The 12,430-nt window shown below is 37.9% G+C and overlaps 1 protein-coding gene across 1 annotated transcript; it reads left to right on the top strand.

The window, feature by feature from the left end:
- Positions 1–3,806: 3,806 nt before the first annotated feature.
- On the top strand, positions 3,807–11,947 carry LOC124873668 (aquaporin-4). The gene is made up of 6 exons (XM_047374503.1): positions 3,807–3,945; positions 5,003–5,194; positions 5,646–5,807; positions 5,909–6,073; positions 6,898–6,978; positions 9,022–11,947. Exons 1-6 carry the CDS (start codon positions 3,931–3,933, stop codon positions 9,235–9,237), a joined length of 831 nt encoding a protein of 276 aa, XP_047230459.1. The 5' UTR covers positions 3,807–3,930; the 3' UTR covers positions 9,238–11,947.
- The last annotated feature ends 483 nt before the right edge of the window (positions 11,948–12,430 follow it).

Genomic DNA, 12,430 nt, shown 5'->3' with positions numbered 1-12,430 from the left:
CTGACCTACCTGTTCACAGGCGCCTGGAGGCGATTGACTCCATGCAACACAGATATGAAGCACCGCTCACAAACTTGTAATATAACTTAATATTAGTTCAACCTAAGATTCATTTATGTTCTCTTTCTGCAGAGTGAGAACACATTTTTTCTTGTTTGGAGAAAAGATTGTGTCCCCAATGCGTTTACATGCAGGGAAGTAAAAGCTTTACTGACGTTCAAAACACCACTGTTACCACTAAAACAGCTGCATGTGTGAAGTTGTGTCACAGGTAATATTTGGCTTACATTCAACTACAGCATTTCAACAAATTATGTTCTTCTGGGAGGCTGCTACTATGGAAGATCCTATTGAAATGTGTCTTATCATCTCTGACTTCTCTGATATGTATAGATGCAACACTCTCCTACTTAAGCTTGAATAACTGTTAGATTTAAGTAGCTTAAAAACACAAAAATCAGCCTAAGACCACATAAAGGTTCTGAGAAGGTTCTGAAAACCTGGCTGTGAAAACATCAGCTTCTTTGGAGATAAAATATAAAGAAATAGGAAATAATTTAAGTCTTTTGCACAGAACTCTAGGTTTTTGTTTACATAAAGGTGATTAAATTGCTAGAGCGACCCTTCAATAAGCCATGTCAACAACATGTAGATGTAAGCAGATTATGGACTGCGTCCCATCTTATAGCTGAAGCATCAACTTTTAGCATTTGTTGAATGTATAAAAAATTGTTTTGCGTACATTTTCATTTTGCACACCTTATATTTGACCGTTTAAAAGAAGCATTGATTATTTGTGTTACATAGAAATATTGCAAGCATCTTTTACCCTTTTTTTTTTAGATCAAATAGTTTTGCAGAAAACAACTTGTGGAGTCCTGTCTGGAGCACATGCTGCTGGAAACATCATGCCGTCACTAACAGCTGCTGAACGGTGGCGGAGGCTCCAGATTTAAACTCACTAATGAATCTACAAACAAAATCAGGAAAACGAACAACTTTTTTTTTTTTTAACCCTACAACAGATTTTCAAAATCAAAAAAACTACATGTACTATGTATCCAGAGCATCTATTAATTTTCCCTTGCCCTCCAGCTCTTCATCAAAGCCCTGAGTTTGCACTTTGAGTGTATGTGTGAAAATAGTGTCAGTGTCAGCACTCTGAGTGAGTGAGGCGGGCTGAAAACCCCTCACGCCAGCGGGTTCCAGTACGCCCACCGCTCAGCCAGAGCCACACATTTGGGGCTTATCACCACAAAAGGGGGGATAACAGTCATACAGTTGCTGCAGTGAGGAGGGGGTAATCCATCACATAATGGGGCACACCAGCAAAAATCCACCACCCCATAACCTCCACCCACTACCAGTTAATTCTGCCCCTTAGCTCGGTTCAGACCCGTAATGGTTCTTGCAGCACCTCCTGATCGAAGCGCTGAAGTGCAGTGCATGTTGATATCAAGAAGGGGACAATTAAAAGCATTAAGAGATGCTGCAGTTCACAAGCCTCCATGGCAACAGCATCATGAAAGAGGCGGTCCCCACGGTGATCACAGAAGGTAGAGGGAAAAAAACAGCCCTTTTAAAAGCATTTATTGGGATTGATCACCTCTGGCACAGAAATGCAGTATATTACAGAAACAGATGGTTTCAAATCAAAGGATGACGTTTGTTCTTGTTGTTCGCCTCACTTCTGCTCACTAATTGGCTCCTATTACTAATATGGAAGTCATGCTGAGCAGTTTCTAGGTGACCAGCTCACACCAAACACGGTTTGGCCAAAAAAGCATGGCAGAACCGCTACAAACAATTCTAGCTACACAGTATACATTTGAAAATTTCCTGAAGAAAATAGAGACAGAGCAGAGACACAAAGAGAACAAAGAAGCACTGATCCAGGAGTACTTTCTATGGGAAGGAAAAGTAAATGTTAATGGATGTAGCTCCTTTAGTCGTTTCACCTTGAAAGAAAGAACAGATAAACTCTGAGCCAGTTTTCAAGGTTAGAGTCTGAAAAAGAGCACATAGAGTTAGTTACAATAAAAGCTCAGTCAATCGCCATGTCTAGGAGAGAAAAAGGGTTAAACACTAAAAGACAGGGCCATGTGGATCATCGGTAGAGGGTGAGCATTAAGTTGTTGCCAGCAGAAGCTCGGACGATGCCCCTCTCCATAAAGGTGTCACAGGTAGACACAGAGTCAGACCAGGTGTAGCTTCTAGGAAGAGAAAAGAGAGAGAACAAAGTTAAAAGCTGAAATAACAGCAAATAATGCAAAATTGGAGAGTAGTGTGAGAATGTAGCGAAGAGGGTGAAAGTGGTCATTATGTCCTCCAGCAGCCTAAGCCTATAGCAGCATAACTACACAGATAGTTTCAGTTCAGATTATTTAGTTAAACAGCGCTTATTTACAACAACTTTCCAGCTCTAAGGTTTCAGCCAGTCTTTGGAGGATTTACTTGTGTGTTTTGGGTAATACTCAAGTTGCAGGGCTTCTTCTTCATCTTTAAGCCCTCCCATTTTCCTGCAAGCACCATTTGATACATGGTAGAACTCATGGTGGTGTTTATAATCCCACTGCAGCAAAGTTTTCTCAAACCATGACATGTCCACCTCCATGCTGCACAGTCAGTATAAGGTTCTTCTCCTGGAATGCTGCATTTAGTTTATGCCACACATGTCTGCTAAATAAATACATTTTAGATTAATCTGTCCAAAGAACAATATTCCAGAAGTCCCGCTGAACCTGCTGAACAGTCTTAACCTCCTTGGACTATTGTCTTGATCGTCCTCATCTTGTAGGGTATTTTCCGTGCAGCTGAATAGCCGATTTTAAAAGCTTTTGGAGACCTCTTTAAATCCTGCAACAGTTTTCTTTCTGAATGTCTCAGACAACTCTCTGGGTCTCACCAAGATGTTAACTCTCTCTTAAACACTCACGAGTCACCCTAAACTAAATGTCTGAGGTTCAAACAGGGGAAGCATCCATCAAAATGCTTAGCAACAATGTTTTAATCATGTGCCGATGAAGTGACACACCTGTGTAAATTTGACCATTTTAAGTAGGAATGAATGTGAGGGTGTCCTAATTTATTCTTCAACACAGATGACAATTTCTCAGTATTGTTAAAATTGACATGAAACATCCACGTGTTCATATATGTTAGAAAACAAACTGACTTTCATGGGTCGTCCAAATTTTCTCATAAGTAGGTTTGTTGCATCATTTTAGCCATGATAAGCTTTTGCTGCATCAACCTTGGAAGTTTTATTATTATTATTAAAGTAACAAAATATAAGGCATCAAATATATAATAATCATTTTAAAAATGGGTGGAGAAAGTACAGAGAAATCTAAAAATGTAGGTCTAAAGTTTTCTAAAAATGCTAAATATGTTAAAGAAATTGGACTTAATTTGGTTCATTTTTTTAGAAAACTTGTTGTCTTGAAGTTTTGAGCTGGCATTGCCTGTGTGTTGAAAGAATATAGATGGTATTTAGTGCTGATAAATTGCACTAACAGGTGTTAAACAGTGGTGTAAATATATTTCACCTTCATAGCAACACAGTTTTGAAGACATTACCATCGTTTTGATTTAATTTATAGGGACATTTTGCCTGCAAGTTAGAAGCCAAATTATAGGAAGCCCTCCAGCTTTCTATGGCAGCTGAATAATTTGTTTGCTTGTTTTTGGAAGGCAGCCTGTTAGACACACAACCTCAAAGGGACATCTTTGCTGTGTGTGTGAGCAGGAAAACTGAGCATGGCCTGGAGTGCTGCGGAAAAGGAAAGCGTGAGGCAGAGAGGGAGGAGGCTGTCCTCATCAAAGGAGCTCTCAAGATAATGAAACCCTAAAGCCCTCAGACCCCGACAGCTCCACACAGACAGATATAGAGATAAACAAGCCTGAGGACAACCTTCCACTGGATTTAAGATGACGTGGCGTGAGGTGAGGATTCTCATTTAATGTTTTTTTTTTCAATTCCTGTTATTCATGATCTGAAATAATTATGCGGATTTTATTTTCTTCATAATCCTGGAAAGAGAAATCAACACAAAATAGCAGAAGTGGCTGTTTATGATGATTTAGTGTTCATCAGTTCCAAAGAATTGTTCTTAAATCAACATTTGGTTTGCGTTTATGTTGTGGTTCTGGATCACAGTCTCTTGATTTGACCAAATGTTCCTTAAGTTATTTATATGTCTGCCTGTGTTTCTAACCAGAGATTTTAAAATTACTAAAAAATTGGGACTTATTATTTTTTCGCCCCTAATTCGCTTGTCTTTAAGAACCTGGAAACTCAGGAGACAAATTGCAGAACAAGTGAAATGTTTCTCCGCTGTGTTTAGTTTGAAAGTTTGAAAAACACATCATAATATTCATTAATAATATTAATAATAATATAATTATATTCTTTCTGTAACACATATCCATTCAGCAACCTGAGTCTTTTATAGCCTTTTATTTCCTTAGTTTTTTCTACCGAGCACTAGACCAGAGGGTGGATTTCTTTCTTCACTACAGAGTTGGATTCTCTGTTAAGCAATTCCAGACAGCACAGGCCGTTATTGGTTTAGTTTGGATTTATTAAATCTTGTTATTAAACGGTTATCTTTCTTTACCTGTATTGTGTAACAGCGATGTCAGCCACTTGTTATGTGTACTTGTAAATTACTCCATAGGATGTTTCTATGCATCATTTTATAATTGATCATTGTCCCATAGCCCATTAACCCAGTTTTTAGATGTTTGCAAGTGTCCTAAATCTTTTGTCACAATCCAGACCTGAATCAGAATATATTTAGCAAAAAGAAATGTATTTGCAAATCCTTGTATTTCGCATATATTTAGTCTCATAAATATTTTAGTAAATACATTTTTGCCAAGCACTAGCTTTCAACCAAATATTGATATTCTGTTTTGATACATTTCAGTCATAAACAAAATCAAATAGATGAACTAATTACAAGCCAACTTTGTTCATGTGCCCTTTTTCTCCGAGGAGCTACGTAGTCGGCAGTTCTGGAGTGCCACTTTAGCAGAGCTGCTCGGCACCCTGGTGTTAGTAAGCACCGTTCTGGGTGCCTGTCTTCCAGGGCCTGAGGAGGCCCCCGTGGGACCCCTGTATCCAGCTGTAGCAGTGGGTGTGGTCATTGTATCACTGGCACACTGCTTTGGAGAAATAAGTGGAGCACAGGTAAATATCTTACAGTTAGTTACACATTTAATGTAGAGATTTGCCTTTTCTTTTTTCCACAAAGCAGCTAAAAGGATGTTGATGCAACATGCTAAAATTGCATTGTAGCAAGAGTCCATTAGTTAGAGTCTAATTTAAGTTAAAACAGAAACTTGAATGATTAACTGACTGAGGAAATGTACTTCAGTTTTCTTGCAAAAGGTCACAGAATCAATGTCAGAAAAAGAAGATGGAAAGCAGAAAGCAAAGTTTTGCATTGAAAATATTTACACACATCCAACCTGTGGCCTCAGAACTATCTTTTTGAAAGAAAAGCAAGAACCATATAATCAAAAATACACTTCTTGTATGCAGTGCAGGGAACTCATGTGGTGACCGTCAAGTTCCCACACAACAAGAATGTTGAATTTGATTTCATTGGAATCTAACTTGTGTTTCTGTGTCTGATCAGGTGAACCCTGCTGTCACTCTGTCCTTGCTGGCCACCCGGAAGCTGGATGTTCTCCGTGCCCTTGTTTACATGGTGGCTCAATGTTTGGGGGCCTGTTTAGGAGCCTCAGCCCTCTACCTCGCTCTGCCCCTCAAAGCCACAGCAGACCACTTTGTTAATAAGGTGAGTTTGCACAATGTGTCTGTTTGTGCTTAGTATTTCACATGCCTGTCTTTGTAATATTGGCACTCTCTCTGTACCTATTACTGTTAAATCTTATTCAGGTTCCCATAGATTTGAATGCAGCGCAGGCTCTGTCCATCGAGGTTCTGTGCACTTTTCAGATGGTCTTCACCGTCTTCTCAGTGGAGGAGCAGAGACGGAGGGAGAGCGTAGAACCAGGAAATCTGGCCATTGGATTTGCTCACTCTGCTGGAGTGCTAATAGGGGTAAGAAAAAGAAAACAAGATCCCTGGTATATTTCTTGACATAGACTGCCCTGCAAATGTATCTGTGCCCACATGAACCTTTTTACATTTTATGATGTAGAGTTGGTTTTTCACCAGACATGGTCTTTTGCATGTAGAATAAAAATATATTTTTTGTCTTATCTCACCAGAGCAGCTTCCTCTATATGTTTACTGTATCTCATACATCACTTGTGGCAAACTGCAAACAGAAAATCGTTGTTTTTAACAAGATTTGTAATGTGCATAACTAATACTTATTCTTAATAGAGTTAAAATGGACGTCTTGGCTGGTTCTCTGATTAATGCTCTCCTTGCCTCGTTTGTCACTTGGACAGCCATGTCTTGGTAGGTGTCCAATGGTGCCATAATCTTTGCATTCCTAAAATGTATTGAACAGTGCTCTGAGAGGTGTTAAAAGTTTTGGATTTAGTTTTACAACCTAACCCTGCTTTGTCTCCATACCGTTCTCCCTGACCTGTCTGTTGTGTTCCTTGTTCTTCACGATGCTGTTTGTTCTCTAATGTTCCCTTACAACTTTTGAGACCTTCAAAGAACAGCTGGATTTATACTGGGATGACCTTTTACATATGTGGTCTATTTACTATCTGGGTTTTATTCAGGTGTATCACAGTAAAGCTTGTTGAATACAAAAACACATCACATTGTTTTAGATTTTAATTTGTTTATATATTATATTGTATTGTATCGTATCGTATCATATTATTACATGAACTGAGAACAATCAATCAGAAATATGAAACCAAATACCAAAAACTAATTGAGTGTGATGTTGGTCTGTTTAGGCACGATTCTCTGGTGCCAGTATGAATCCAGCACGTTCCTTGGGTCCAGCCATCATCACTGGATTCTGGGAAAATCACTGGGTAAGAAACTCTTTTTCCTCTGTCTCATTTTGCCATTGTGGCCAATCAACAGTTGTGCAGTGCTGTTAGTGAAAGTTTGAGCGCTCCCATAAAATTCCTCCATGCAGAGTGGAGGTGTTTCATATTAAACTTTTTTTTGGTCATTTGCTCTATAAATTGCGCATCACCACCAATTTACTTTCTATAAGCTTTTATGCTGCATTAAACGACAAGTTGCACATAATATATCACAGGCATTGAGAGCCTTCATGTATGGTACTCAAATAAGTAGCTAATGTTCATTGCAGTCCAAGCAGTGTACAGTGGTATTGCAATTACAATAAATTTGCTATGTGTTGTGCAGCCCTATAAATAACTGATTTTTGCATTAAGCGAACCAATAAAAAATAAGACAGGCCAAAATATGGATCCCTGAGGCATCCCACAGGTCAGAGACAGTATCATTAGCAACAACATAAAACTTACAGACAGATAGGTAAGAAGTAAGCCACTTAAGAACTACACTAGAGATGCCAGCCATTTATTTCTAATCAGTCAATTAAACAGGAAAGATCTACAGTATAAACATATCACGATCTAATTAATTAGTGAATCTGAACACTGCTGTCTCTGAGTTATGTTCCTGATGAAAAGCTTTTTCAAAATATTCTCATATTCTATTATGTGGCAGCGGATTGCACATTATTTTTATGTTATCTGTATATCACATATTCCGGATGCAGTTTTCACCCTCTGCTTTATACGTCAATCTGAATTACTGCAGGCTTTAAAAAATAAATAATTTTACAATGTTTTGTAAAAATAATAAGTAAAGATATGCTGCAGAATTACATAAATACATAAATAAATACATAAATAAAACTGAAGCATTTTAACTTAACTTGATTTTTAAGTTGTTAAGGGTGTCTATGAATGTTTGATTAGTAATTGATGACATCCTTATCTGGGGTATAAATATACCATTACACAGAGGCCAATTTCTCTTGGTCCCTCTTTCAAAACTGGAAAGACAAGAAAACCTGGCATTCAACAAAGGTGTGTGTTGATCTCCTTTTTGTTGATCTTCTTTTGTCAGGAAATGGCTACAAGACAGAAGCAATCGCTTAAATTACAGTTGGAACAATAATTAAAAACTATACAAAGTTCACCTACCAAACAGAGATCTCAAACCCAATGGTCCTACACACGTGAATCGAATGGCTGTTGTATCCTTAGCATGCAGTTCAGCTCTACAGGGCTCTGCTAATTAACTAATTATTTGAATGAGATGTATTGAAGCAGAGACACATCTAAAAGTTGCAAGAAACTGGCACCAAGACCTTGGGTTTGTTGTTGTTGTTGTTGTTTTAAACCCCTGGTTTAAAACAACTAAAACTGTGACAAACAAGGCTGGATGAGAATCCAAGTTTATCTTTGGACTTCCTAATTTATCCTATCTACCTGCAAACCTTTTATTTGGAATGCATGCCAGTAAAAAGCCTTTCCTGTCCTACCTTGATAAAGTGACTGGTTTCAGAACCCTTTTGAAATACCAAGACATTTTATACCAGAATATGGGGGCTTCTGCAGGTAAACGGGTCATCATAGGGCTTTCAGAGGAATAATAATCCAGAAGGTAAAACCAAATCAACATAGGAATAGTTTCCCAGAAATAAAATCAAGCTTTTATCACTTTCCATTCCAATGCCCATATTTTTTAATATTTATCCCAATTAACTTTGTGCTTTTATTGCATTGTATGCTTCCCCCAGTTTAGACCATTCAAATAAGTAATAATTAACATTTTGAGAGAAAGACGAAAGCCAAACCACACCTGGTAATACACCAGGTCACAGTCTATAAGCACCTCAGTCCAGCACAACTTACTTGTTGTATCCTCACACCCTCGGCCTCCACTTTCACCTCCATTAAATCATCGTCTTTCAGTAATATCTCAAGGTGTCCATGCTTGCCCACTTTACATAGTTTACCTACCAAAGATCTTGAGAGTTCCATCTTGTTGTAAATAGGTAAATAGGATCCTACTTTGTCATCTACCCACAGGTGTATTGGATCGGTCCAATCATCGGTGCTCTACTGGCAGGAGTGTCCCACGAGTTCTTCTTTGCCCGCAGCGCCTCTCGCCAGAAGCTGGTGGCCTGTTTGACCTGCAAGGACATTGAGATCGTTGAAACTGCCAGCATGACTGGGTCGTCTCTGTCTACAGTCACTCAGAACGCCATGAGAGCCAAGCATGCCAACAAACAGGACAGCAACTGAAGTCGTGTAAGGAAGGCTGGTCACTTAGCCAGGCTTGATGGTGATGGGCAACAATGAAACGGCAGAAGTTGATTTACCAAGGGTTTAGCTCCTTGAACTTTATGTGCCATAGAACATAAGTAAGGATATGGTCTGAGGATCATTGTACAATTAATAAAAAAGAAATCTGATTATAATAAGATAACAACTTGCTTATAAGTGAAGGTATTTCTGGATATTTATTTAAAATAGACAAATATTTCCTTTAAAGTGTCCATTACTGTGTTCTGTTTAATCAACAATCTGAATTACTAAACTACCGAGTTTCTAAGTGAATTTTACACAATCAGAACCATAAAATTTCACACACCACAAAAAAAAGTCAAAATTAATCATTGCCACAATAAAAAACAATATACAATCATTTACATCAGACAAGAAAAATGCTGCCTTTATTGGACTACATGAGGCTGAAGCTGATATCCCAAGGTCTAATATTCTCTTTCATATTTGCACATCATTAGAATATGTAAAACAAAAAAGAGACTCATTGAAATCCTGCTGAATAATAGCATCATGCTCCAGATGCATCTTGTGTTTGTTATGGCTTTGAAATGCTAAATTGGCCCTTCCCCTCCTCTGGGGGTTCAATGATGGTCTCAAACAGTCCAGGTCTGTCTCTTCTCACATGGCCCGCTATTCACAGTTAAATGGACGTTCATACTTCTGTTGTGGTTCGACAGATAGAAACACCGTAATAAGCCTTGTAATTACAAAGGGAGTATATGCTTTGTTTCTGAGGATATGTTTCGCTATCATAAGACCTTTAAGAATGGTTATTTCTTATTATGAACTGTTGTTTCTCTTTTGTGATGAGATACATCTTTACATTTCTGTTAGATACTAAACCTTTTTTCTTTTTGTTTTAGATTCTTTCACATTACAAACACAAACATCAATGTATTTTATTGAAACAAAGTAGTTTATGATGGTGAAGTGGAAAGAAAAATTATATATGGTTTCAAGATTTCAGAACCACCTGCAATAACAGCTACAAGTCAGTTGGTGTATATCTCTATCATCTTTGCATATTTAGAGACTGAAATGTTTGTTAATTCCATTTTTCAGAATAGCTCAAGCTCAGTCATATTGGAAGGTGAAGGTCTGTGCAAATTGGATTTAGGTCTGGACTTTGACTGGGCCATTTAAACACACATCATTTGATCTAAACCAATCCATTGCAGCTCTGGCTGTATGTAAGTTATGTATGGGAATATTAAGAAGCAGTATAAAATGAATAGAGATGTATTTTCTAGAATATCTCTGGTTTTATATAATAATAATGCAAAAACATTTGGGACATTTTTTGTTTATATTTTTTATATGAGGTTTCTAGGACGATTTATGATCAATTATTATTCCAAGAAATCTGGTTTCATTTACTTTTTTATTGGAATATCGTGCGTCATAAGACTGAACCTCATTTTTATTTGCATTGCTAAATATAAAAAAGTTTGTTTTGTTATAGTTTAGTGTTAATTTAATATAAATACACACCACTCTTTTTAGGTTTTTATGTAACAATCTTCTCTTTAATGGTCCCATTTAAAATCTAAAATAAACTTACATACATATAAAGCCCTTAATAGTTTAGCACCTTCTTAAATGAGAGATCTGATTGCAATCTGAACGCACTTTGCTTACAGATTGCAGGTTTATTCCCCTGTGGAACCAGCTCCTAGTCTTTATACGTGAGGCAGACACTGTCTACTTTTAAGACTAGGCTTAAAATATTTCTTTTTAATAAAACTAATAGTCCGAGTTGCTTCAGTTGTCCTGAGCCATCTCTGAATTTACGCTGCTATAGGCTTAGGCTGCTGGAAGAGATACTGACCCCTTTCCTAACTGTACTATTTTTTTTCCTACTACTCTCCAATTATGCATCATCTGCAGTTACTGCTGCCATTAACTTTATGTTCTATCCCTGTTATTTCTTTTTGCTCTGTTTAGCAGTGGCATCTTCCTGGAGGACAAGATAAAGCAATTGAAAGAGCTATTGCTGTGACTAACTGTTATGACAGATTTTACTACTAGCTCAGAGCTCAAATGTTTAGCTGTTTCTCTCTCTTAGTTGAAGTCACAAAAAGAGCTGCTGCTGCCATTATCTTTTTACTTTTTCTTCAACATAGAAAGTACCCCAGACAAGCACATCTGTTTCCGCTTTTTGTTTTTTGTGTCTGGTCTGTCTTCTCGAAGCCCCAGCCGGTCGTGGCAGATGGCCGCTTACACTGAGCCAGGTTCTGCTAGAGATTTCTTCCTGTTGCAGGGGAGTTCTCTTCTCCATAGTTGCTAAATACAAGCTCAGTATGAGGGATTGCTACACGATTGTTCAGGAGGAGGGATTGCTGATTAGATATAAAACTTTTTATCAAGAGGCATCAAAACACAATTTGACTGCAATGTTTTATAACTAGGATCAAATTGTAATGTATGCAATTGAGTGAATCTGCAGCTGCATATAAACCGGATCTGATTGTTTTGTAAAGGACCATGAGACCACATTTATTGTGAATCAGCACTATATAAATAAACTGATTGAACTGATTTGAATTTATTTGTAAAACTATTTGAACAAACTTTTGCACTGCACTGTATATAAGACTGACCCTTGAAAACAAGCTAATGTTGACCATTATTGTAAAATCTAGAAATAAATTCTTGCTATAAATGAGTATTGCTCTTACTGTGTATTCTGATTGTTCACATGCACACACACGCTCAAAAAGGCGTGCAGTTTTACAACACACTACATACAGGAGGACACACACACACACACACACACACACACACACACACACACACACACACACAAAATACAATAATAACTGCCACAGAACCATCATTGTGTGTGTTCTTTCTAACATGTATAAAGGGAGGTAAAACAACAAGCTCAGCATTCTGCTTTCACCTCCTCCAACACACACACCAATAGCAATGGCTCTCGGCTGCACACACACACAACCCCATAGCGTGAACGATCAGGGCTTTGGTGATATGTTAACCACCTATATCAAAAACCTCTGCCAAGCTCAGAAACTAGCAACACTTCGATTATTTACTCCTGGGACACTGGCAGCATTCTTGGTTTCCTTCTTTGCACAAATCAGCCCAATCACTTGCTTGCTCCTAGTGTTCTTGCTCTACAGCAGTTACC

The sequence above is a fragment of the Girardinichthys multiradiatus genome, chromosome 1 (assembly GCF_021462225.1).
Source record: "Girardinichthys multiradiatus isolate DD_20200921_A chromosome 1, DD_fGirMul_XY1, whole genome shotgun sequence".
Lineage (NCBI taxonomy): Eukaryota > Metazoa > Chordata > Actinopteri > Cyprinodontiformes > Goodeidae > Girardinichthys > Girardinichthys multiradiatus.
Note: the sequence above shows the minus strand (reverse complement) of the source record. Positions and strands in the feature narration are given on the sequence as shown.

Excerpts from the sequence above, each read along its gene's own strand:
- LOC124873668 (XM_047374503.1), top strand. Across the intron at positions 5,195-5,645 it reads GAGAAATAAGTGGAGCACAG|GTGAACCCTGCTGTCACTCT; the intron begins GTAAATATCTTA and ends GTGTCTGATCAG. Across the intron at positions 6,979-9,021 it reads GATTCTGGGAAAATCACTGG|GTGTATTGGATCGGTCCAAT; the intron begins GTAAGAAACTCT and ends ATCTACCCACAG.